We start from the raw sequence: 27,999 nt of genomic DNA, 5'->3' as shown, positions 1-27,999 counted from the left end.
AGCAATTACAAGGGTAAAAGTGGCTAACCATGAAACCCACAATAATACTCAAATCCCTGTACCACATTATGATAATTAACTCCAACATTCAATTAAACAACCAAATTTTAACAATCCATTAAACCAATCCAGGATCCAATTTTCACGACGATCCCTTAAAACGAAACCACAAATTCCTACTAGAAGGGTAAAAAATTACCAGATTCTATAAAAACTCCGATAGTGCTCTAAAGCCTACAGCAAGCTAGCTCGATTAAACCGAAAACTCGATCAATCCAAACCAAGATTCAGCTTGCACGATAATTAAAAAAAACTCAACGATTACAACGAAGAAGACCGCTAACCATAAAACTCGTAACACCAAGCGTCTTAAACCAAGAGACCGTAATTAACTGCAATATCCAATCAAACGCTTCGAAAGCAATTTGAAAGCCTTCAGAATAATTCGTGAAAAACCAATTCCAATTCCAAGGGTGAAAAATCGCGAGTAGGTCGCGGGCAAAGGGCGCACAGGTGCTCCGGTATCCCGAAGGAGGCTCCATCCTCGTCCTGGTCCGGCAAGTGCGCAGACGTCCTCGCATGTCGACGAGGATGCCCGAGAGAGACAGAGAGAGAGACAGAGAGAGACGGACAGAGAAACAGAGAAAGAGAGAGAGAGAGAGGGAGAGAGAAAGAGTGGAAGAGCGGTGGAGGCGCGAAACGCTCGTTCCCCCATGTCCGGAAGCATCGATGTGGCCTGAACCGAGGAGGGCCAGCCAGAGTAAGACAGAACGAGCTGGAAACTAGCCTCGTTCCCTATACATCTCCGCTGAACTACTATCAAGAGAAACAGAGATACCCGTACTATTTTCTCGCGCATGCGTGCCGTCAGCCTCCGGTGCGGCCGACGAGAGATCTAGATGGAGTACGAATCGGGTGGGAGCGCGAGGGTGAGAGAGGGAGAAGGAGGAACGTATACACTGGTCTCGTAGGGCAGTCGTTCCTCCTTCGTCGTTCCTTCGCAAAGGTGCAGACCGCTTTTAACGAGATTATTTCGCACGAGAGGGAAAAAAAGAATTCGAAGTCGACTCGCGACCGTCCCAACGATCGTTCCGACTCTCGTTCAGGAGATACATCGGTGTCTTGGCTCGTTCGGTTGGATACTAGCGGGATCGCGTATCGTACGGTGTCGCTGCTCCCTCGTATTAGCAGTGCAAGTGGTGTGCCGGTGGCTAAGCGAGAGGAGCAGGCGGAAGAAAGGAGGAGGAAGCTACGAGACGATCCTCGTCCTTTTCGTCATCGTGCACGGGTCAGTATCGGCCTGCGGAAACTTCGTTTAACCACTTTTTTTCCAACGGAACCGATATCATAATCCGAGGAACTAAGCTGTACGCGTTCTAGTCCTGGAACAGTGTTTTTTTTTCTACTTCGAGGATCTAGATAAGGCTAACCAATTTGTGAGTGTACAAGGGGATAGCCGTTGGCACGCTTCTATTTCTTGATCGACATTTATTGATTGCGGCCAGGAGGTGCCCATAGCCGCCGCGTTTACTCGTCACGCGAAATTTTTGGCCGCACCATCGCGCGTTTTGCCGATCGATTCGCACGCTCGTCCTCCCACCAAGTCTCGCTCGCGGCCGACCCTATACATTCTGTCTCTCTTACCAGTCGTCCACGCTTTTCTCGTTTTAGTGGAAATTCTTTTTTTTTTAAGAAACTTTCAAGTCCACGTTTGTCATCTTAATGTCGTTTAGAGCTGAACGAGACATCGTCTATGTTAGAAAAAATCGTGGACCAAACTGCGTCTAAGATTAAGACAGACAAGAGACGCGATCCCTGTCCTGAACCGGGAATCGTCTCGATCGAAGCACACGACTCGACGTTTAACCACGACCCTACGATCGATCGTTCGACCGGACAGGACACTCTTACTCGACGTGTATATATGTATATGTCCATACGTGTGCACCTCTAAGTGTACGAGTGTGTGCACGGCTAATGTGTACGGTGCACGAGAGACATATAGTGTTTCCTCGATTCATCCTTCTCGTACGTGTGTCTCATTGGTTCCTTCCTCGTTGGCCATATTCCAAGGGTAGAGAAGAGAACATAGAAGTGATCTATGGGGACGAGTGGGCATAGAAACGGGAAGAAACCGACGGTAGAACCGTGAGTCGAGTCATTGCACTCTGGCTTGGGGTAAGACTTGGCTAATTGTTCCCTTTCGTTGTTTCAAGCGTTTCAGGATCGTTTCACTTGGCGCTCTCTTCGGACTGAAAAGTAAACACCACTAAGAAGGCTGCTTCTTCTTTCTTCGTTTCATTCTCTTTTTTGTCTTTTTGAGTCTTGACGTTGAATCAGAGGAATTAGAGTGACAGGTAGGATTTTTGGCGTGAATCAAGTCTCTCACGGAGACACCAACGAAAATCCTACGGCTCGATAATTGCGTTCGAGTGGCGCAATCGAACGGCAGGACTCGTTTCTGGCTCGCTCGATTAGACACCGTCGACTATCAGGGCCCTCGGTAATAAATCCGACGGGATCAATCGTGATCCGATAGGGTCTAATTAAAGACGAAGCTTGAGATGCTTGAACCCAGAACCAATCCCCGTTCCGTTCCGGTTCGTTTGTTACCGATACGGACTTATCATAAGGTGTGTAAGTTTATACGTAGGTTAGATTATCATTATAAAGAATACAGAAGAATAGGGTAGTAATTGAGGGTTTTGATTTTCAAACTGGTAAATCGTTGATGTCGATGATGATGATCGATAATTGTTTAATACTCGTTTATCAGCACAGGATGGATCGTAGTGAGGAGCGTTGATCTTCAATCTTGAATTTTACTTTAAATGCAAGACACATTTTTCTTGGTGCTATTGAAATTTTTTGGATTCTGTTTTTCGTGGTACACATTTCCTCGTCACTTTATTTTATGGCAGTGAAACCTGTTTGTAAAGTTTGGTAATAAGGCGCATGATAAAACGTGTAATATAATTTACGAAGGAATTAACGTGGAAATACCTAAAACATCAAAGTGAGTTAGAATTGATCCAGCCTGTTCAACGGTTAAGTCTTTGCAGTTCTATGTTTAGCTGAACCCGATAATGGATTTCGTTTCATTCTCTTTGCTTTTAGTAAAATATATAAAACTGATATTATTTCGTGCCGAAATTTAATTTAGCAGAATCATAAGAAGTAGTTATGTTCTTATCGTTAATTGGGAAAATTTATAACTAACTTTATAAGTATGAACCAATAATGATAAAACGTTGAATTTAATTTGAATTGCAATGGGTTAATCTTTGTCTGGATCGATTATGACTTAGATAGATCGTATAGGAGGTGTTTCGTATAGGAGGTGTTCTTATTTGGATTCTCGTTTTATTGCCATAAACGAAATATTTCACGCTCGTGACAACAATGTTCAGCGGAAACTGGCTGAGGATTAAACTTCATAGAGTGTAAAACTACCGAGTTTGAGGCTTCTATATTGTAGTAACTATTTAATTTTCACAGTACGTCTTTAGCAAGTTCTTCTCTGATGCCTAAGTTTATACAATTAACGTTATGAAGTAGGTTTCGTATTATGGAACGTAATCTTCAACCAATGTGAATGAACGAAAGAAACAAACAGCGGTATGTGAATAATTTGCATAATGTAGTTGATTTAATCAATCACATCTCTCTTATATTCTACTTCCCAATTCAGCTAAAGCATTATCTCTTCGGATAATGTTCTTAGTAACATCCCAAATGCAGGAACATTAAACAACTTTTATTGTATTTCATATCATCTGTTTCTATCTCCCTACACATGGAAGTGTCAGTTTGTTTTAATATCTACCGACCTCATACTCTTTTGTCCGCCAGACTACACAAGTTTTCATTGTAAAAAGGTATATCCGCGTCGTTTCCATTTGCTGTGTGTACTCCAATACATATAATAATACACGTAATAATAGTATTTGTAAGAGAGAAACGCATTTGTTACTAACAGACATTCTGTTCGAAAAACGAAATATTCGAGTAGTAGAACGTTTGGATATTTTATTTTTTAATCACATTGTATTCCATTGTGATCAACGAGGACCATATTCGAATAAGACGCACCTTCTGTCATCTCCTAACGCAGGATTGAATTCTTTTCAGTTGCAGCACTTTTAAAAGCCTTGTGCGATGGAATAGGAGACCATTTATTCCCCCAACTACCTATGATTTTTCGATAATTCGTTAATAGGAGTTCACGTTCGGGTAAGTGGATTCAACTGGTAGGAGTTCATTTAATCAAGCACCGACTAAAGTTTCGCTCAAATAAGTGGAATTTATAGAAACGCAGTACTGCTGTACTGCACATACAGAACTACCACCGCAGCAAATTTTATTTAAATCAACGAATACTACATTCCTTGTCAGAGGGCGGTCGAAAGTGCGGAAGGAACGTTCTTAAACGTTAAGCGAAGTTATACTGCATTGCACCGCGCAGAAATAAGAAGATGTTTAGACGAGGGACTGCTGATCTGTTTGGTTATTTCCGATAGACCCAATACAATTCTAAAGATGATACAAAAATGTAGCAACGCGTGATGATGAGTGACAGAGAACAGCGTATTATTCCTCGATGTAACAGTGTAATATTCCTTGACCCTGTGCTATCCCGTTAACCATCTTCTTATCTCTGCATAGCACATAGTACGAAACTATTACCGCGCCAAATTTCATTAAAACCAACACCTGCATCCAGCGCATCTCTTGTCAGAGAATGATGGAAATCGCGGAAGAAACGTGCCGTAGCCTCCAAGGCGAAAGAAAAACGAGGGGTTATCCAATGAGAGCCGAGTCATCGCACTCGCGGAGTACCCTCTTATCTTTCCGGCTGCTGGGTTGTAGGTTAGAGACACTCGGCGTGGATAGCGGCGTCACAGTGAGATCGGATCGATCGATCGACGACGTTTCGAAGGGAGCCTCTACTCGAGTTTTCCTGACCTAAGAACACAGGCCTCGAGTGCCGTAGAACGGGGTGGAGTGGACTCGAACACAGAATGAGCCACCCCTAGTGAAAGAGGGGGCGGGGGACATTCGAGTAAGCCCGCCCCGTTTTCGAGCGCACTTCTCCCTACTTCGACAACGACGATGACTGCAGATTTGTCTTTTCTTTCTTCTCAGAAAGAGGCTCGTGAGCCAGCGGCTCTTATCGACGACGACACGCGTCCTCTCTTTTTCGTTGTCGTTAAGTTAGGTTAGGTTAGGTTAAGTTAGGTTAGGTTAGGATAGGTTAGGTTTCATATGAAAAAAGAAGTTTGTTAGAAAGAATATCCGATTGGCTGTTTCAGACAGATACGATACAATCGTTGAGATAAACAAATTTGCTACTGCTCGAGAAATGTTATCTCTATAGATAAAATCGAATGTCGTTGCAGTGGACGATGGTAAATGAAGAAACGGAGTACTGCAGTGCCCGTTTAAATTCCAATCGATCCAACACTTTCGAGATGTTTCAATTCCAAAATGCGAGGCCGCATTATAGTTCTCGTAAAGAAAGCATCAGATGAATGCGAGAAGAAACGAGAAAGACGTAATATATCCTTCAGTTTGTTACGTAAGTTCTATTCGCCAGAGGAAACAAGTAGAATAACCAGATTCGTGTCAGCCAGTAGAATGCTTCTTTTAACCAGACTCTACGTAATGACACATAACTCTCTCAACTTTGATTATTTTCACTTGGAAAAAATGGTAAATATTCTCCGATCGTTGATAAATATATGTGTAAAAAAACCAATACGAAACGTCTATATGGTTTCCTTGGAAAAAATATCAAAGGATACGTAAAAGTGGCACTTTAAACAAGGCTAGATACTTCCTTAAGTAAACACTACTATATTCCCTTTGTCCCTGTACAGTTCCGCAGGACTTTTCCTCAACAACAGACAGTTGTAGTCCTCAAGTTGCGAATCGGTCGCGTGACGCTGGCTAATTAAAAGTCCCGCTCGCTCTGAGACATTCCTGCGGTGTGCTCGTAGATCGATTGAAGTTGTGGTTTTCGTCGTTATCGTTTCACCATCGAGTAGAGAGAAATTCCCTGTCGTGGCTGCGAAGTTCGTTGCTTTCGTTTCGAGAGTGGTTCACACTACTTGGTGTTTCGATTGATCTTGGACACGATTCTCGAGGGTTAGGAAGATGAGATAACGGGACACGACTCATGGCCATACAGAGAGGGGAGGAAAAGGATATACATATATAGGATGATACACGTGCACTCGGAGGTATCGTGTCCTTTCCTTTTTGTGTTGTATAGAATCGAGCCGAATGATGCCCAATTGACGAAGACCGCGCAGTCCTAGGAATGGCCCCATTCAGTTCCGTCTTCCTGGGCGTCTGGGGAGTGTTCGTGATCGTCCTGATACAAGGTACTAACTGACTTCTTTGTGTTTTTCTATGCTGTTCTATCGCGTTCAGTAGTTCTTAACCTTTGGTAACCGAATTTTTCATTGATGTCATATACGAGTGGCGAGGGAAGAATTAAATAAATAATTATGTATAACCCATTTGGGATCGACGACCCAGATGTTGAGTCATGCGATACGTCTTCTCAGTGACCGAGGACTTGGTGTTTGGGTCATCGGTAAAGATTGACTCTTGGTGGAAAGGACATAGCGAGGTCATAAATCGAAATATTATTACACCATATGCGCCCTCCACGCATATAGACATCTTTATCCGTGTAAAGGAGCACTGAAGTGAAAACATCTTAAATTTTAGATTGCTAACATTGGCAAATATACAAGCTATTCATTCTGTGAATATAGCAAGAACAGAGTTCTTTGAGAAACATTATATTCTTGTATACATATATATATTTAGCAATTTTATTTATTTTAAATTCTTATGTAACTTTCATTTTATATTTTTTCATAATTATCAATGCAGATTGCTAATTAAATAACTAGAATTTCTGACGTAATTTACTCAATTTACCATGGTACATGGTTTCCAATTTACTATGGTTTCTCTTGACAGAAAGATTCAATTTATATATTTACTAATATTTAGTAGATGAAACAAATTCCCATTCAAGTTCCACTTATTCAGTTTCGTTCGTATAAATGTACAATTGCATAAATATCGACAGTCCAATTATTACACATATAGAAAATGAAGAAAATAAAACAAGAAAAACTGTAAAGCAAAGATTTTATCTTTCTTTATTTACTGTTATTGCTTGCCGCTATTTTCATGCGCCGTCAAAGAGGAAGAAACAAGTGACGGTTCGTAGACACTGTTTCTTGAAAACGTGTCTGAGGACGGTACGTAGGCAGATTGAAAAAAAAAGGAAGGGAGCCTCTGGTTGAGTGACCTTGAGCGACCAATTGACTCAGAGCCAGACTATAGCAAGAAAGTGTATAATTGAGACGAGTGGCTCGTTATCCGGTGGAGTGTGGCCGAATATCCTTGCCACTTGACTCACCGCAACTAGTTCTAGGTTAAGGACTGCTGTCGCATAAGTGACATCGCGGGGATTCTTGATAATGAACTATTTGCAGAATCTAGGCCCGTCAGCTGGGAGGAATGGTGGACCTATGACGGTATTTCCGGTAAGGAATCCCATGCTCTTATCAATTAATCGAAACACACTCGCATTCTTTAAGTGATCGTTCTCATGAAATTGTTATTCGGTTCTTGTTACAAATAATTTTAAATACAATATTCTTAATAATAATATATATATTATGATAATATGATAATAACTTCCACTTGCATAGTTTCTCGCTCACTTACAAGGTCTTAAACATTTTTTTAGGAAGTTTTATATATTTTTCCTTTTCAATTTCGACCGACGAGTGTATTTCTTCTTATTTTCATCATGTACTTACTTATTTTCAATTTTAGAGCTATTATTCTTAGAATTTACTGTCTTTGTTTCTCTACTAGTTCCGTAAGGAACCAGAAGCCATGTTCAAGTTCCCCAAACATGAGAATCCGCCCATGAGCATCCATCCAACAATATGATAAATTACATGTTTCTCCCCGTAGGAATCATTTCTCTTCCAATCTTGTCAAACATTTCCACAACTTTCACCAATTCCATAAGAAACTAGAAACTGTTTTTCTTCCCGCAAGAAGTCACATTGATCTTCCAATGTTACCAAACATTTTCCAATCTATCGAAACCCTCTGAAACACGAGAACTCGTCGAGCCATCGAATGCCCCTTGAAACCTTACGATCTCGTCAAATCGTAAACTCCCTTCAGCGAAATAATTTCACGCCACTCCTCCCCAACAGCCGTGTAGCTGTTAATCCCCAAAGCTTATCGTGCCGGAAAGTTCTTCCGGGGAAGGGGTTATAGTCGGTCTCGAGGGCTGGGCGCGTTAATCGATGCTCGAAAGTCGCGTTCAACGTGTCGTTTAATCGGTTCGGCTTCGAAGGTCCCGGCTTCTGGGGTCTCATCAATCCGGATTGGTGGCTGTGCCACAAGGGCAGACGGCAATCGCCGGTGAATCTGGAGCCATCCAGGCTCCTCTTCGATCCGAACCTGCAACCTTTGCACGTAGACAAGCACAGAGTTGGTGGTGTGTTGGCAAACACTGGCCACAGCGTGGTGTTCGCTGTGGACAACGACACGCGTCATCCTGTGAATATCTCGGGCGGTCCATTGAGTTACCGGTACCAGTTCCACGAGATCCATCTGCATTTTGGATTAGACGATCGAACCGGTAGCGAGCACACTGTGGATGGACATGCGTTTCCAGCTGAGGTGAGTGTTTTATATTGGACCCACTGTAGTGGGTCTTTATGGCACTGTTCATGGTTTGAAAGACAATGGGAATAAATAGTAGTAGAACTTGTTGTGATGCAGGTGTTATTTCTTTTTTTATTTTATTGTTGTCTTCCTAAAAATAAGTAAATACAGAGTATCTCAGTTGAAGAAGAGCATCTAAATATTTTGTTTGTTTTTTGTAACGTGGAACATGTCTATGTCATGATTCGAATGGTTTTAAAAGAGGAATGGTAGAATCGTGGAAGTAGAACCTTTTTGTCTGGTTATTCGTCTGAGATTTTGCGAGGTATTTTTTATTCGGCCGTGTCTTTCCTATTGTATATTGTAGCGGATGAAAAGATGCATTTGAGTTACAAATGAAATCGCGAGACGATAGAATGGAGTTCGCTTATTATTGTCACTTTGGGACTTGCAGTTTTTAATAATAACAATAACTTTACACAGTCTGATAACATTACAATGAAGATACAAGGTTTTCGCTATGGAAATCAAACGATTGCAACATTTCTACAATTTATGTTTCTCACAAATTGTATATTAAATGCATCAGAAACCTTTACGCTTTTGCTTCGCTTCTGCCATCATATTATTTCCTTGCCCCTGTGTAGTTCCATTAGTCATTTTTTCATATTTTCCTTCGACAATATATTTTGAAAAGATGAAGGGTACGCTTCAGAACAAGATTTATTTACTATCTAAAAATTCTTGCCATACATTCATGTAGAGAATAAAAAGTATGTTTTGGTTAAGAGTAAAATTCGAAAGAAAAGATTCATTTAGTGGGAATTTGCTAAGAATTCTTATCGTTCGTCCCTGAGTATAATTATCACCATTGATAACAATAGCCGAGGTTTGATTGCCATAGACGAATTATTTTTAATTAATTTTAAATAAAGTCTTTTGGGACCGATTATTTATGATAACAATAGCCAATTGATAACATTATTCCGAATTATAATATCCGAATTATATTCCCACAAGATGGTCTGTGATTAATAATTCAAATCTTTTCGTGGTATCTGCCAGGCAGCGTTAATACACTGAACATAAAATTCAATATAGTTTGTGAATTTTGTTTGATGTGGCTGATGAGTACTGGCCACTAATTTGTTGCTATTATTATTAGTCCTCGAATTACGTCAATAATTTAGTAATAGTACGATAAATGCAGATGCACGATAATCATGCATCAATTAGTAATTCGAGATTTCCATATCTCTCTGAATTCGAAGTGGATTCAGAATGAAATGGGATTCAAATTACCTAGGTAAAGAAAACATGTGGAACTCGGTTCAGGTTTTTCGAATGAATCTGCAATTTCCATATTAGCATTACGAATAGAGGAAATTAGAAAATAATTGAATTTTTGAAAATTTGACAAAATTCGGATTAAGAGATCGTAGAAAGTACAGTTCGAAAGTTTTTTTTAGAGTAGACAAATGAATACAATCAAACGAGATCGATAGAATATAAACATAGCTAAAGAGGTCCTACAGCAGACATGTGAATGACTGAAACGTAAAATGAACTCAGTCGTGTATTTTTAAAGGATGAACGCTTGATTAAGATCGAAATACATCTAGAATCAGAGATAAAAATTTCTAAACCAAAGAATAGTAGATTTAATCTAAAATAAAATCGACGCAGGCGTTTGCAAAAGTAGAGAAAAAAGTACGACAAAGTTAAAAACGTACCTTAATATTAAATCAACAATAAATTCCAAACAACAGAAGCGTGGCAAAAACGCTAGATACTATAAAGGAAACAATAGAAAATAGAGCCTACAAAAGAGTTCTTTGACGAAAGAATAAAACGCAAAACGAAATGAACAGAAATGTTTCCCGAAAATAATATTAAATCATCAGCAAATTTTTATAAAACGAAGTCTTGCTAAAATATATATATATATATAAATAACATGAAATAAAACTCAAGACTTAATTAGATCAAAGAATAAAAGATCTCCGAAATATAACAGGTGTTTCGCCAAATTAGAAACAGAAATATAAAAGAAGTAAGACATGTAACCTAACATTACATCGACAAAGAATTTAAAGAAACGAGAACAAGATGAAAGCTCGAGAATTAACAGGAAGCGAAGTTTCAAAGAAAGTTGTTATACGAAGGAATACACAATTTACTGGAAAATCAAATCAACAGGGATGTTTCACTTCACAAAAACAGGAAGAGAAATAAAAAGTGAGAGGTAGACATCGACGTCGCCTTGAAAAGCTGCAACATCGACTTCTCTGTTCCAACAACTGGTCTTCGCTAATCTCATGGATCGAGTAGCCAAGACTATCGGCCTCTATCAGAAAGCCTAGCCTCCTGGACATCCGATTATCGATCTTTCTTCGATACGTATCCGTCTATCTGCAGATTCTTATACTCGCCGATTACAGCACGACTTTTATTCACTTGATCACGTAACTGGAACTGATTAACGTGAAAGCACCGCCCTCTATCTTTTTTTCTTCTTCTCTTTCTTTCCTCTTTTATTTTTTTCTTTTTTTTTCTCATTCCACGTTCGAAGTATTAATCTTCGAACTGGGTCAGAACTAGCGAACTAGGTTACCGGTATAGACTCGCGATATACGTGCGGCCCGCGAAAACGTATAGCTTTTAACAGTTTGCGGGTTCCTGTTACATCGACGTTGGGAAAGTTGGTCGACACGGAATTTGAAAAAATTATAAAACTTTGCTAATATGGCGGCCGGTTTATTCGCGTGACGAGACGACCATTCCTTCCTCCACCACTTTTAGTGATAGGCTCAAGTATACTACTAGCTCATAAGTATTCAGACATTCTGGTAAACTTATAATAATGGTAGGGTTTGGCCAGATTAAGCGTATACGGATTAGTATTTCTCGAATTATTGAAAACGCGAAAGAATATTTTAAACACAGTATATCTAACTTTATGATAGGAACTAATGAAATATTTGGGTTATTCTAATTATAAATCAGATTAAGAAGGATCTTTTAAATTGATGCAAAAGCTTCTCTCACGCTAATACAATTGTGTGATAATATTTTACTAAACATACTCGAAGCAGTATAGTAACTAATAAATGTTATGTGATGTTAGTGATGAATAGTCTTTTATATAGTCTGATGACATTATAAAAATTTAACGAGTATTGCTTCTGATTGCTAGTTCATCATTCATTTCTACACATTTGTAAAATTTATATACCGTTACTACGATTGATCAAAATATCCGGATATTTCTAAGCAATATTATACATCTTGAACTTGATTTCGTCTCTATCCTCAACAGCATAGTCGTTTCTTCGTCGACGAATTTGGCGAAAAACCGGATGATTAACGTTTTATTAATTTTGCAAATTTGTTTGTTGAAAAGCGTCGAGAGAGTTTCCAAAATTTCATTGTTCCGGTTATTTTCGCGGAATATTTCGTGGCAAATTCGCTCGAGGCGAGACGAAAATCAACCATGGAAACGACGAAATTCCTTCTTTTTTATTATAAAATGTTCGATGCGGTGAGAGTAGAATAATCTGCGATAGATAACACTGAAAAGACTATATATATATAGTTTTTTTCTATCACGTATGTCGCGTGAAATGAAATAAAATCAGACAATGAAAGGTTGATTCGCGTTCACGATGGCACTTCGTTCGTCTGCATTCATTTTAATTTGTGCTTTTCGATCGAACTTCCGCCGCGTTAAAGAAAAAAAGAAATCACTCGCTGGATTATTCATTAGAAATTCATCAGTGGGTAAAGGGTTTTTGAACGGTGCAGGCTTAAGTGGAACAAATCCTCTTAAAACTTGTTGCCAGCTTAAATTGTTTAAGTCCGCATCCATATTCCTTTAAAAGTAAACGAACCCTTTGAAGATTATCTTTGGTGATTCTTCAAAATATTTAACCCTTTAATATTTTAAAAGTCCATAAAGCTACGTACATAAATGCTTCGTCATTCCGTTTATTGCTGGTAACCTTTTGTCTGACCGATAAACGACTTAAACTACTCACAGCCTCTGTCTGATCGCTTGCGTCTCAAACTACTTACAACTAGAAGCGCCATCACGTTATTCCTATTTACCAATAGTTCCCTGCATTATTCTCATTGATTTTTCATCAAAATATTCAGACTCCCAGTTACTTGAAAACTCCACCATTCGATTGACCGCTAGAAAACTCTGCCTGGCCATATCGTTTTTATTCAAACTATCCAAAAGCTTTGTCTGATCGCTTGCGTCTCAAACTACTTACAACTAGAAGCGCCACCACGTTATTCCTATTTACCAATAGTTCCCTGCATTATTCGTCTTCACTATTTTCTAATAAATCACTATACTATTAATTTTTTACGCAAATTTATTTTTCATCAAAATATTCAGACTTCCAGTTACTTGAAAACTCCACCATTCGATCTGCCTGGCCATATCCCTTTTATGCAAACTCTCCAGAAGCTCTATTTGGTCGTACGCAACGATGTACTATTATTTATCTTCTACGCATCACTCTTCATTTTTCCTATCTTCTAGCAATTTGTTACGTTACTTATCTTTTACGCAAGCTTTATAAGCCATAACCTTTCACCGCTTGGAAGCCTTGCTATTGCTCTGGCAAAGCATACGAGCTACTTAAAAGTTCCATGAAATCAAGAAAATTGATCACCCTATTCATTATTGAGAAGCCTGATTTTCGTATTGAGAAGTTCAATTTGTCTATTTAATCGACTATATGAAAGTTAAGCGAAATCGCAGCTACTCGATATGATACAAACATCACAACTTGTCTTACTCGCAGCTATCGCTACTAATCCAATTTCCTAATTTCTGTTTGAAAACAGTTGCAGATATTCGGCTTCAACTCGCAACTATACAACAACTTCTCGGACGCGTTGCAGCGGGCGCAGGGGATCGTGGCGGTGTCCCTTCTCCTCCAGGTACATGTCTAATCTCTCACAGGCCACAGGCCCGCTTACGTATTATTTTTCACGGGCCATTCTGCGAAAGATCGGCTAAACGTAAAACGATCGCGGTAAGCGATAGCCGATAGATACAGCCTGTGTGCTGGTTGGCTTTCAGGTTGGAGACCTTTCGAACCCGGAGCTGCGAATATTCACCGAACAGCTGGATAAGATCAGATACGGAGGTGAGACCGTCAGTAATTTAATACACCCGACCGGACTCGAATTTCTCGAGGAAATCGAGTTTCCACGCGCTGCTTCGCGATACACAGTGCGAAGGGTGTGCCTGGAATATGTTTGATCGAAATCCACGATACGTTTCACGCATATTCTATGCACATACATACGTGAGTTCCTTCTAAATATGGTACTTTAATTAACAGGCATCCTGTTAATTGAATAATTAAGAGGAACTTGCATATGAACATTCACAAGCCAAAGTGGTTAGGCTGGTGTTGTTGAAATTTTTCACATTTCAGTGTCAAAGTGCTTGAAAAGATCGATGCTTATCTTGCGTATTTTCATTAATTTTCTATAAATTTCGTTTTATGGAGTTTACCGGTTTGACAAATAAGTGGTTCATACATAAATTGCTTCTTTCAAATTGCTTTTAAATTGGCTCGTTTTACGAGATTATTCAACTTTCACGAGGCAAAGGTTATACACGGTATTTTCAATCTTTCCAGCCGAACTGCAAATTTAATTACTTTATAAGTTACATCCACGTATTATTACCCTATCAACCTATATGAACGATTTCATTTTTAAATTTCATTATCGCGAAAAACCGTTTCAGTTCGTTTTATCGGGGGAAAAAAAAAAAGGAAGAAAAAAATATTCAACGCTCGTGACAACCAGAATCTCCACACTTTCGCTGGACGAAAGTTAATTCGTGAATATCGATTTATTTTTTCATTAAGATAATTCGTGAAATAGACTCAATCAGTTCGATTAAACCATTTTGGGTACACCCTGTAGGATACTTTAATCCAATTGAATACGCAATTACGATCAAATCGAATATGTTATTCAATTATACATTTGAATTGACACTTTTGCAGCTGGTAATTTATTTTTCAAGCTATAAGTCAATAGCTGGTTGTCGCGTTATTAGTAGAAATAATATATATTTTAATTTGTAAAAATACATTTTACTCCTTTTACATATTCATAATTAGAAACTTATCACCAAAAGATTTGTAATGAAAATAATACGTTTGAAAAAAAAAAAAAGATAAAAAGGTGAATATATTTATAAAACTTTCAAGTTCGTTTATAGTTTCATATCGTTTTCTTATATCTCTGTTATCTTCCAAAATTACGCCAGCTGCAACCAGCTGTGGCTTATGAAAAGACGTAATTTTACGTCAGCCACTGCGGATGTGTCAATAGAACAAAAAAAAAGTTAATTAAGAGAGGTTCATAAAGGCGGCTCGCAAAAAACAGATTTTAATTACTTTTCAACAGCAAAGACCGTCCATGATCGTGTATGATACTTGAAAACAAATTTCATAACTTTCTATTTTAATTTCGCATTATATATCGAAGATGAATTTAATATGTTTAATTTCTATTTGTCATTAACATTAGATTACGGCCAGATGAATTTTTAAACGAAAGTTTTTCTACCTGCTTAAAGTTACACGTTGAAAATAAGAACTTTAAATCAATCCCCGTGCATTATTGATCTTTTGTTTTCGCCTTCGGAAATTTTATAAACATTCCATTATATCGATAAGCAGAATATAAATAAAAATTACTTTGATTCGAGTAAATTACACTTGGAAAATATAATGCTATTCGCAGAATAATTTTGTAGATTCGTACTCATTTATTATACACATATACAGTGATGGACAAAAGAATGCAAGTAATACAAAATATTACGAAACGGAGTTGTATTTAACAAGAGCAACGAATAGATACAATGCATGCTCCTATATAAATTACTTTCATCAATACGGCAAAAAATGTCTAATAGAGAAATTACCAATGCTCATACACAAGCACCAATTTTAGTAGCAATTTTATGCTTTGTTTTATCCAGCATTGTAAATGTATAAGTGAATGGACCATAACAAAAAAGAGTTAAAAAAAGGGACGAGAAATCTTTAAAAATTACATTGTATGTTAATAACCAAAACGATTTCAGCTATTAAATCCTACTTTATCGTCGCATTCTCGTTTCAAATTGTTCCTCGTATAATCACCAGTTTAAGTCGTCGTTCTCAACGACGGCCACGTTAATTGCAAACTAATTGATTCCGATTGCCAAGAAAAAGGCATCTTTTCCGGTGAAACACGTCAAACGAAAACAGTAATGCGAATTGAAAATAGAAGGGGAGAGGACTCTTCTCTGGGGGTGCATCAGCTAATTAAGGATATTGCTTGCTCCAAATAAAATCAGACGGAGTAAACGATCGCTATCGACGTCGAAAGAGGATTTTTTCATCGATTATTTGCACGTGATATCGATGGTCGACTAGCACACACCATTTGCATAATTAGCTCGTCCTTGATCGAAAAAATTTATTGTGCCGAAAGTAAATATATGTAATTTCGAGCAATCAACTAGTTAAGGATCGGCATATTTTAAACCATTTTCTTAGAAATTTTAATTAATTTCCTACATCGAAGCATGTTTTACCATTGAGATTATATAAATGGATCATCTCGAAGATTTGCAGAATATTTTCTTCATTATTATTGCTTTTTTTCATCTTATGAAATTTCTATAAATATATTCATTTCTTTCATTTAATATATACATTAGTACTATGATACGAACTATCCTTTTCCAATTAGAAAAAGTTTATGCAATTCTACAATTATTCTACAAATATTATCTATATTCTAATACATTTTTTGTATCTCGATAAAATCGATATGAAAGTTATTTTATTCTGCATTTTTTAAATAAGAATTTCACATTATTTAACTGCTTGGTCCTTAATAGGTTAATCCTTTGTGTATTATGAATACACACGTTTCAAATCAAAATACACATTTCATTCATTTCACATGATTTCATAAAATCGAAAAATGATAGCTTCAATAATAAAACGTGTATCGATTACCTGACATTTCTGTTCTTCGTTTTAGAAAGTTAGTAATATAATAATAGAAAGTCTAAATACGGGAATTTTGTATAATTAATCCTTTGTGTGCTATTGACCCACGCGTTTCGAACAAAGATGCGCGTTCAACGAACGTTATTTAATTTTACATCATACAAAGTTAAAAGAATAACTTCGTTACGCGTGTCATAGTTAATTGACATTTTGTACAGCACGCGAAGCAGGAATAGCATGGGTATACACCTCAAATTCTAAATAATTAACCCTTTATACGGTACGGACGCGTATATCGATTCGATGAATTTCATGAGCATCGCATATAGCTTTATAACCTCGTCACTCTGTCACATCCGTGTTTGACGAATAGTGGAAAAGCGAGTGTTATGTATTTTACCTGATTTTATATATTACCGCATTAAAAAGAATAATTTAAATATACGTGTAATAAATTGATTGATAACTTAATCAACATGTAAAATCGTAATAGGTATTACGCTGGTAATAATAGCGATAGCGTGGCACACAGTATCACGTTGTGTATAGGAAGTGTTGTAGGTTAGAATATTCAGCTCACAAAGGATTAATCGTAGGAATTAATATTCGCAGACTAAAACAGCCAAATATAATACTTACTTTATTTCTTTATCTTTAACGGTTTCTCAATGGTATACGGATATCATAGTCAGTTTTATAAAGATTCCAAGTTAAATACAACAACGACCTACATAAAACGTTTAAATAATACGAAACGTTGAACGATTCTACGCTAAACATAAAGAACCACACAAACATTCAATCGATGTAAATATCATAAAAGAAATTATATACTAAATACAAAAATATGCATGGGTATTCGATACAAACGTAATCTCGTAAGATGATAGCGCTTACTATTTCCTTATTATAAATGGTATTTCACTCGTATCGCAGGTAATTTCACAAAGACTCAACGCTATGAACGAACATTCAATCGACACGAACGTCGAATCTAACCTCAAATATAACTTCAGCAGAAACAAAGTCAGAGATTACCCGATAACAAACGGAAAGTGAATTACCTTTAACCTCTTCTTGCAAAAGCTCAGAAATCCTTTCTAAACTAGAATCTCTCACGTAAGAATAAAATTCACGCGCATAAGTATGTACCTCCAGAAAAGCTACGCGAAGTATCGGTTTCGCGATTCACAATCGAAGTAAACGCTCGAGACGCTCTCTGGATCAATGCTGTTTTCATGGTATTATCGATCGAGAGCGCGCCGCGGGCTTCTTTGAATATTTCTTTCGGCCATTAACGGCACGAAGTACACAGAGTACATATAAAAGTGTAATATCAGGCGTTAGAGGCGCATGTTAAGGAACGCCAATGCTAATTGGGGTACGTATGCGCGTCACGGTGGCTGTCGGATCGTCATGTTATCGATCGAACCGATTGCACGCAGGCCAGGCGATGGAGATTAAACGTTTCGTGGTACGAGAACTGCTGCCGGACACGAAATATTACATGACGTACGACGGCTCCATCACGATGCCGGCCTGCCACGAGACTACCACGTGGATCATCCTGAACAAGCCGATATACATCACAAAGCAGCAGGTGAGGATGAAATTTTCATTGAATATGCGTATATATGTGTGTGCACATTCGCTCGCATGGTATCGAACATAATGGTTTGGTGATTTTTTTTCTAAAAGTTTCCTAATTGTTACCATATGCGATTTTAACCACTTTAAGACTTGCAATATGTTGTAAGGTAACTTTTACAATGTTACTAGTGAATTGTCATAATGTTTGCGATATTATTGACGTTTAGTGGAACGTATTCTAGTTTTAAAATTACAATCTTAATTAAAACGACTATATCTTATATTACATTATATAAAATTATGCACATTGAATTGAGAATAGCGACATCAAGACGCAGTCGTTGAATATCGACCATCACATAGCGCCATTGCGGATAGGAATTACATTGATCCAACTTTGAAGTTTCCATAGCTGGCTATGCAGCTTCTGCTGATCTTCGTTCTCTATGACTACGAACAAGGGTTAATTTGCTACTGTTGAATGACCGGCTTCAAGTTAGCCAGAGGAGGTTTAGGTTCTCTGCAGTTCGATTGTTGAAGCATGCGGTGAATATGTTCTCAGCGATGTTACGATAACCTTTGAGTGGCGGAAATACTTGATTGGTTGTTGTTCGACTTATTAATCGAGTGAAATTAAGTCGGTCAAAATGTTATGTCGGTCACTTCCTCGATAACGACAACGAAAAATTTATCGAAACATTTATTATTCTCAATTAGTATCTGATAAAATATCGATACAATTTTTAATCAAAATTACATCAATTATGTAAAGTAGAATAATAGTAATTTTGAATAATTCTCGATGCTTGTACTTATCGCTCTTTCTCTCTAGTTCTTTTTCAATTTCTCAACAATTGAAAGACTTGCAGTCCCGGCATCTAGAACCTTATTTCGTTTCTGCGGTCGTCACTGATGAGGCCCGCATTTGGAGCTCCGACAATTTGAAGAATCGTAGTAACTCACGCACGAAAGCAGTTTCTGATGTTCTTTTAACGATTTCACGTGGCCAACAGCGGGCGTAATCTCGCGCGCCACGTAGCACGCACAGACCAAGAAAATTGGTTTACGTGAGTTCCTTATCACGCTTTGATGTCTTAATGTATTTTTTTTTTTTTTTCTTTTCATTCTTCCTTCCCATTCTTTCCCCTTTTTAATTTTCTTTTCAGAATGGCTGATTTGGCAAGTTAAGGCGGTGAATTACAAAGTAAAGATTCGGTTTCGAAGCTACTCATTAAGGGTTGTATAGCGAGGCGGGCAGAGTTTAATGGACAGTTCCGTGTCGTTGATCATTTTTTCCTTTAATTCGATCATAGCGTAGGAAATTCAGTTAGCTGGCAGTTCGTTGCGATACGCCAGCTAAATATATAAATATACACCTATACTGTTTATATGGTATTTGTGAGTTTCTTTATTTGTGAAATTATTCCATATTTTCTCGGAAGAAATATTCTAAATTAATCAATGTCAATTAAGTTACTCATCCTAAGTGTTTAAAATAAGAGGACATTTCTCAACACAGTAACTTCAACTTAGCTAAAACGAAACTTTGAATTCATTTCAATTACGAGGATAAAAAGTAATAGCTCTCTAGGAAGCTTAAAAAACCATTAAAAGTTATTTTATTAAAATGAAAGAAAAAAATGGACATCAAAATTCGAGAATGGCAATGAGGCATAAAAACTTTCTTATTCAGTTCGTAAGAAAGTAGGAAAAACTCGTTTTGAACTTCAATCCTTTGCTACTTTTCCTTCAAACATTACAGGAAATTTGATTAAAACAAGATTGCAATACAAAAATCTAAAAACCTCGAAAAATTCACTTCCAACGTATTAGTACACCACTTGCCTCGCAGTTGTTCGTCGTTCTCGATCGGGGCAGCGACGCGACAGCCGATCTCAATTGCGTACAGTGCATAATTTTTCAAAACGGGCAGTCGACTCATCGTTTTCATTCGCTGCATAATAGATCTATCTGTCTGCGGATCAATCAGCCAAATGGATCGTTTATCACGATTCTCCCTCTCCGTTTCTGTCTGTCTATCTGTCTGTCTTTCCCCTGCTCTGTCTTTCAAAAAGTCGGGAAAAACTTGATCCCTTTTCCGTGTCTCGCGTGTTCCCGCCGTCAGATTCGTATTTTAATATTACCGGCCAGCGAATCGGTAATCGATGCGTCGCGTATTATCATCGAGAAACTCGTTCGTATCGATATGCAGAACGATACGAAGCCTTTGAAAAGGAGAGGGAGAGAAGGAAAAAAGAGCGAGAGAAAAGGAAAAAAAAACAAACGCGTGCAAACAACGTCTGAGACGCGAATAAAATGGATCGAGGTCTATTGACTTGCTGACGGAAACGTCGCTTTGCCGGTCGAACGATTCCGTATTGAGCTCTTTAAAGGGAGAATTAATCTCGATACGCCGGTGTACGAGATATGATTTTAATTCCAGTGCCTCGGATAGAGCGCTCGATACGATCGATATAAAAATGCGCTTTGTTACCGAGCAAAGTGGAAGAATCGGTCAACGAACGTGAAACTCGTTTTTTAATTTAAGAGAAATGGTTATCTAGGTGACGGGGGTAAATTGTATTTAGAGTAGGGTAATTTTGGTGATTAAAGTAACGCGTGTATTTATTAGATTAAGTAATAAAGGGGAACATTAGATAGAAAAAGTTCTTTGAATAATAGTATATTTTTGAATAATTTTTGCATAGATGGAGATTAATTTTTTCTTTTTTTTTTTTTTTAGTGGAATGATCAACTATGGATGATCAAATATCTATAAGAGGAAGTTTCATATAAAGAATTGTATAATTAGATAAAAAATTGTATGTGGAGGTTAATTTTATTTATTCTTTTTATGGAATGTTTAATTTCAGATAAATCACCTTTTTAAGTATAGGAGGAAATGTTATTTAGACAAAAAAATATATGTTTCTTCGCAAATCAATATTAACTATATCTTCATTGAGTATTTTCATTACCAATGAAGTGTCTAAATTTGATTGATCAAATTCTATACAAAGCCGAAAACGCAATTTTTTTATTCTTCATTTTCGTCTTATTTCAGCGTCAAGAAACACCACTTAAATTAGGTTGAGACACCCTGTAGAATATCAAAATTTGTGCACGAAAATACCGAGATATATTTATTCTAAAATTGATCTAATTGTTCTAAATTATTAATCGAATTATTCTACAAATAGCTTATATACCTAGCGATTTTAATCTTTGAGATATTCTATTACTTTCATTATGAAACGTGTTTCAAATAGCGCTGAGTATTTTGGTTTTAAACGTTAAATAGAAGATGTTCATGCAAATTCGTGTCTTTTATATATCAATATAACTGAAAAAATGGAATTCCCAAAAACATTAGAATAATCACAGGCATTTACACAACAATTAAAAAAATATAATAAAATTGGACGCTCGAGAACCGCATACGATAGCATCAAATTTAAGCTACTATCCTAATCCTTTTTCACCTTGATTACGTTTTCTATCCGGGAAATCTTCTTGAATATATAACAATAAAAAGATCAAGAGAATAAATAGAGAACAATGCAATCGATCGATACTCCCAAGCCATTGTACGGCTGTAGATAAAAGGAAAAGATATGACAACCCATAGCTTCGTGTAATAATAACAAATTTAATTTGCTGTCCCTTCGACCAATTCCACACCCTCGTAAAAGCTAAATACTGAAAAAGAAACCACGAAAACCATAAAAAAATGCAATCAATATTCGATCGTTTAACCGTAAATAAAAATCAAAGCTAGAATGAAAAAAAGAAGGGACTAAAGAGGAACGATGGAAAAACTGGATGTCGAAAGTTTCGTGGCGAAACTAATTTATTCGCGGCGATATCGAGGAGAGGACGACCGCGCGTTGATCGATGATTTAACAGCCACTTTTCGCGGGATGATTTACGTATCCACAGAGGGTGGCGGCGATGCATTTTAATAAATTTATCGGGGACAGCGCCGGTGGCGTGCGAGAAATTATACTTGCTAAAACAGAGGGCCGAGATTACGTGGCTAGTATTTTTCGGGGCAAGTTACCCAGGGGGCGACATCAAAGGGATGCAAAATAACCGAGCACACAAACAAACGGCACACGTACAGGGAAGAACCCACATGCACGCAGCGTATTGCTCGTTACACCGAAAAAAATCCAACCAGGAAAACCACCGGTGCACACGGTGTATCGAATATTCTAGTAAGCTTATCCCGGCCTCGTGGCCCTCCATTAGAGCGAAAAGAGCGTCCCGTGATGTCGACGCGTCGATTATTAGCCCACTTTTTCCAGCTCACATTTTCGAGCCTGATATTTCTAACGAGGTGACATCGTCCGGAATATTTTCATTTTTCCTCGTGCAGATGTACATATTTATATATTATATATACATAATTATAATACGTAGCAATAAATTTAATAATTGTAAAGCGTAATATATGTTTATTCTTTATTAATTGAAATAAATCTTAATTTAGATGTGTGATAGGGAAACAAAAATGTTATTACGATAGAATTTTTGGATAATGGGATAATCACTTTTCTGATATGAAATTTTATTTATTCACACGCGGATTAAGGTTAATCGATAGTTTCTTTATATATTTACGGAACCCATATTTTTTTAGGATTTATAATATGTAATTTGACATATAATTTAACTGCATATAGTTACATTCTTTTCGTACTTCGAGCCATCGAAGTCCTTTTCCGAATGCTCGGTCGAATAAAGGAAAGAATACGTTCTATATAAATACTAGTAAAATACGTACATATTTGAAACGTGAAAAGGCATCTGTTCCTGGGAAATATCACGTTTGAGTGATAGAGTATTTGGATAATATTAATATTATTATTATTTTTATATTATTATTATAGAACGTTCGAATATCAAGATATTCGGATAAGGGAAGCTCTACTGTATCAGGTTGTCCGAAAAGTATCTTTCGTTTTATAAGGTGATAATAGATGCACAACAATGGTTTGTTTTATATTATTTTATTGAGTTATACAGGGTGGTTGGTAACTGGTGGTACAAGCGGAAAGGGGATGATTCTACGCGAAAAAAGAAGTCAAAAATATAGAATAAAAATTTTTCGTTCGAGGCTTTGTTTTCGAGAAAATCGACTTTGAATTTTAGCTCGGTACGCGTGCACTTTATCATGTCCCGTTATAACGGACCTCACTGTAGATCGTTGTCTCGATGGAAAAATATAAAAAAAACTAAAAGAAATTTATTTATTTTATATTTTCGACTTCTTTTTTCGCGTAGAATCACCCCCTTTCCGCTTGTACCACCAATTACCAACCACCCTGTATATGCTCCATTTAGTTCTATTAGTACAAAACGGATCATGCATAACTCAATAAATACAACTTAAAACATAGTGATATTCTTGCGTATATTTTATAGAATAAGGGCGAAAATTTGTTCAGAATAGGTATAGGGAAAATTTGTTCAGAATGAATACCTTGACAACATATTTCAAGGTCGTCGAAATCGGTGAGATGTGCCCCATCATAAATAATTATCATCAAACTTGGTATTTTATATTTCAGTAAAACGAACTCTAAAAGTTCGTAATTGGGTATGAATTTTAACAAACTTTTTTATTAAACTAATTGCAATTTTCTCCGACTGGATAATCAAACGAGGTTAAACAGGAGTTTGAAATATGGGAAGGACGAGCAGGTGTTGTAATGGAATATTCCTGTCAAAAGTCAAAGAGCTGATACGTATAACTGCTGTTGTGTAGCACAGGCATCGAGGACCTTAACTTTCAAGCTATTAAGCTGTTAGGAGGGAAAGGTCGTCTCGAAAGAGCAGAATGCAAAAGCGATAAGAACAAGAACTACGATCGTCGGTGTTGTAGTTTCTCAAAATTGATAAATCGATAAATCAATATCTATAATAGGCGTTCTGTAGTAGATGCTAGTAGCTTGTTGGCTCACGGAGACTGTTTGGGCCATTAAGCCATTATAAAATGCAAAGACGATAAAGAACAGGGTGTCGTATTTACTTCATTTTCGCCAGCCGATAATTCGTACAAAATTAATCAGATTAGTTCGCACTCTACTTTTATTAAAAAGGTTAATGGAACGTTATTATTTCAAGCGTGTTACTTGAGGTGCAACATTCCTGAAATTTCGATTCTGTCGCAGATTCTTTAATAATTCATTAAACACGTTAATGTATAATATTATCGTTTTAGCGAAACTTTCATTAATTTTCTATTACTCTTATTGAAAATTTCTGCTTTCTGATTAACAAATTGTATTAATTCAATGGAATAGAAACGTACTCTTTGATATATTGCAATAATATTTTGTAGGAAGTATACCAAAATTTTGTTGTTTTTTATATCCATTAAAGATAAATCTTATGTTAGTCCATAATTACAATCTCCCACTCATTTCAATTAAAAATATTTTACTGTTAAAAATCAAACAAATCACCTGCACGACATCTATTAAAATGCTTAACTTTCAAAGTATTCGTGGGAACGATCGAAACATCGAAAGTTTAAAATTACGATCCCAGCCTCATATTTCAATCTCCCGTTCTTCGATAAAATAATCCAATTGAAAGTAACTCGATCGACAAAAAAAGAATCAAACACATCAATCTCCGTCGCTAAAAAAAATCAAACGAATCAATCTGCACGATCGCCGTTAAAAACCTCAACTTTCAAAGCTTTCAGGTTATTAATCTTTCACTCGAGCAAAAAGCAAAGAAAAAAAAAAGAAAGAATACAAAGCCTGGAAAAAGAAGAAAGCAAAGACGCGAGGGGATAAAACAAGGAAAGTGATATTGACTCGATTCGTTGCAGCTTCTCGCGCTGCGACAATTGATGCAAGGGGACAAGGATCATCCGAACGCGCCGCTTGGGAATAATTTCAGACCGCCCCAACCGCTTCATCATCGTCCCGTTCGAACGAACATCGACTTCAACATTCAGGTAACGCTTTTCCCGTATACGAGTTCCTTCAACCGTGCGATAACCCGTTATAATTGTCTGGAAACTTTTTCCTCTTCAGGGACCGAAGAACTGTCCGACGATGAATAGGGACATATACTACAAAGGTATGAAAAGCTGGTTGCCGCCTCGGTTCCACGTGAAATGGGAAAAGTTCGTTCGGATACAAAGCTGGAACGACTGTTGCGCCAGTTGTCCACCGACTAATTTTCTGCGGCTCTCTGTTGGGCAAAAATGGCCATCGAGTTGGATGTTTTGTTTCCAGTTACTGATAACAGGTGTTGATGGGAATGGTAATGGTAGAATACTGGGAACGTGCTGGCACATTAAATGTATCGGTTACTATGCAACTTTCTGCTAACAGTAGGCTATGAATAAAATGGCACGCAAGGTAATCAGAATTGTAATGTGTGAAACAACAGATGGGAGTAGTAGATAATCTTTTCTTATGAGAGGAGCTTGATATTCTAGTGCATATTATAAAAATCGCAGAATCGATTCTTCTCTGATTTAGTAACAAAAAATGGTTGTTATTACGTATGATTAATTGATTATCTATCAGCATAATCCTTAGGCGTTCTAAAAAATTGTATCTATTGGTACAGAAATTTTGGCAAAAGATAATCCTTGTTATTAATTAGCTGTTTATGTACCATCAGAATCTTTAGGACTCTCGAAAAGTTATATTCATTGGCATACCAAATATCAATTAATATAGTGACAGAGAACGATTACTCTTATCAAGTTTCATTAATTTATCATGATCATAATCCTTAAGAACTTGAAAACAACAGGATTAGCAATATAGGCTTACGACTTTCACGAACCAAAACACGAGTAAAATATGTATGTAGCTTCCATATACAATTTTTCTGGATCAAACCATTCTCCTCAACAAATTGAATCCATCACCCTTCTGGCTTTTGTATTCCAATGAACTTGACCTAATTTACATACGAATAGATCGTGAATCTAATAATAGAAGCTGACCAAAATCATTTCGATAAAGACTCTTAAGGTTATTCTTATATTTGTTGCAGCCAACAGCTGGAAATAACCCCGTAGCGAGTTATAGCAGCGGCTGGAGGTGTACTACGCTTTCCCTGGGACAAGCTGGAGCCACGCAGTTAGCAGGATAAAAACCCACTGACATATCAATTAATGAGCGCGACCAGTGGTCATCGTGTCGATCGGATCGAGCAGAGGCCATCGTGGCGCGTATCGTTGAAAGGAAGAGCGAGAGAGAGAGAGAGAGAGAGAACGCGCGGAAGCGAGTGAACGAGCAAGAGAGAAAGAGAGAACGAACGTGTGAAATAGAAAAGAGAAGCCAGAATGACGCGAAGAAGAGCGTGAAAGATTAACAAGAAAAAAAAAAAAGAAAAATGCTTCGTTGTACTATTAGACGTGAATTGCCAAGTATGTTTCCAGTAACGAGAAAACAAGAAAAAGAAACACAAGAATACACAGATTACACAGAGACAGGTACACAGAGAGACATATACAGAAGATATACCTATATATAGATTACAATTTAGCGGAGATAAGGTTTAAAAAAACGTAAGATTAACACAAGATATATTATTATACGTATATCGATCAACTATCGAAAAAAAAGCTATGACTATCGTGGCCTGTGTTGGGGTCGTTGACGACTACGATGATCGTGACGATAATGATAGGTACGGGGATAGAAACGAAAGACACGAGAATTCTATATGTATAAAAGAAATGAAGGAAAAAAAAAAGAAAAACTAAAGATTCGCGCGTGATGGAAATTCGCGCCTTATACGCCCACTCATACCGCCACCTGCATATACATAAAACATACAACATACATGCATACATGCATACATACTTAACATGTACACACACATATCGAGCGAAAGTTTATACTATATTCTTGTAATAAAATGCTGAAAAACGTAGACGGAAATAACGACATCGAAACCCTACCTTCCGTGTGAACACGTTCAACAATGCGAGTAATCCCACCAATCTGTTCCACATCCTTTTATCTCGCGCGCTTTGTCTTCTCACGAGGGATTCCCCACGAGTCTTACACTGCAGCGCCACTGCGGTGCTATCTCTACGGCGCCGGCTGAAACCTTCAAGTTACTACTCGTGTCTCACACGCAAACCGATAAATTAGAGATCTACTACGTAAAAAGAGGTAAGTCGAACCAACAATAGAGAAATAAACTTCGTGACTCAAAAAATATCCTAGTTCCATCACTGTTTCTCATTGGCTCCCAGCGAACCTTCCCAACGTATTCCGATTTCTAGGTTAGAAACCATGGAACGTGTTCACCAATCCTCGCCATATTACCCTCGCAAAACACAACTGACGAAAAGCGTAATACTGATCGAACTGGCTTAGTGAACGCTTACTGAGTGTAGCGACGATCTCGAACGGAAAGGGGGTTGAAAGATTCCCTAGAACCAAAGAGGGCGTTCATGCGGAGAGAATGGGTTTCATTGAACCAGAATTCGACGGTGCTGCCGGCGGATGGCTATGCGGCAAGGGAGCCAAAAAGGGACAGCTATGGGTAATGAGGGAGCGAGAGGGCGGGTGAAACGACCGCGCCACCATGATGGGCGAGGAAGGAGAGGGGGAATTTCATTGCTGGGGAGGGGTTGGAACGGCGGGGG

At 37.6% G+C, this 27,999-nt stretch overlaps 2 protein-coding genes across 5 annotated transcripts in view; one reads left to right on the top strand and one right to left on the bottom strand.

Moving 5' to 3' along the window:
• LOC100742826 (peptide-N(4)-(N-acetyl-beta-glucosaminyl)asparagine amidase) overlaps positions 1 to 18,162 on the bottom strand; it is a 53,631-nt gene extending 35,469 nt beyond the window's left edge. The window contains exon 1 of the mRNA XM_003488043.4: positions 17,834 to 18,162. The gene's annotated coding sequence lies outside the window, so the exon portion shown is untranslated. The remainder of the gene's footprint in view (positions 1 to 17,833) is intronic.
• Positions 928 to 27,275, top strand: LOC100742590 (putative carbonic anhydrase-like protein 2). 4 transcript variants are annotated; one of them, XM_003488041.4, is made up of 10 exons: positions 932 to 1,288; positions 6,275 to 6,386; positions 7,521 to 7,571; positions 8,405 to 8,733; positions 13,579 to 13,674; positions 13,817 to 13,883; positions 18,215 to 18,369; positions 25,204 to 25,332; positions 25,412 to 25,457; positions 26,391 to 27,275. In XM_003488041.4, exons 2-10 carry the CDS (start codon positions 6,323 to 6,325, stop codon positions 26,405 to 26,407), a joined length of 954 nt encoding a protein of 317 aa, XP_003488089.1. In that variant the 5' UTR covers positions 932 to 1,288; positions 6,275 to 6,322; the 3' UTR covers positions 26,408 to 27,275. The 4 variants fall into 4 exon arrangements, with proteins under 4 accessions (XP_033175768.1, XP_003488089.1, XP_024222242.1 ...); XM_024366474.2 differs by lacking the exon at positions 932 to 1,288 and adding an exon at positions 1,295 to 1,436; XM_033319876.1 differs by lacking the exon at positions 932 to 1,288 and adding an exon at positions 1,516 to 2,178.
• Positions 27,276 to 27,999: the final 724 nt, after the last annotated feature.

The sequence above is a fragment of the Bombus impatiens genome, unplaced genomic scaffold (assembly GCF_000188095.3).
Source record: "Bombus impatiens unplaced genomic scaffold, BIMP_2.2 scf_0217, whole genome shotgun sequence".
In the NCBI taxonomy this organism is placed as follows: Eukaryota; Metazoa; Arthropoda; class Insecta; order Hymenoptera; family Apidae; genus Bombus; species Bombus impatiens.
The sequence above is the reverse complement of the archived record's forward strand: the minus strand, read 5'-3'. Positions and strand labels throughout refer to the sequence as shown.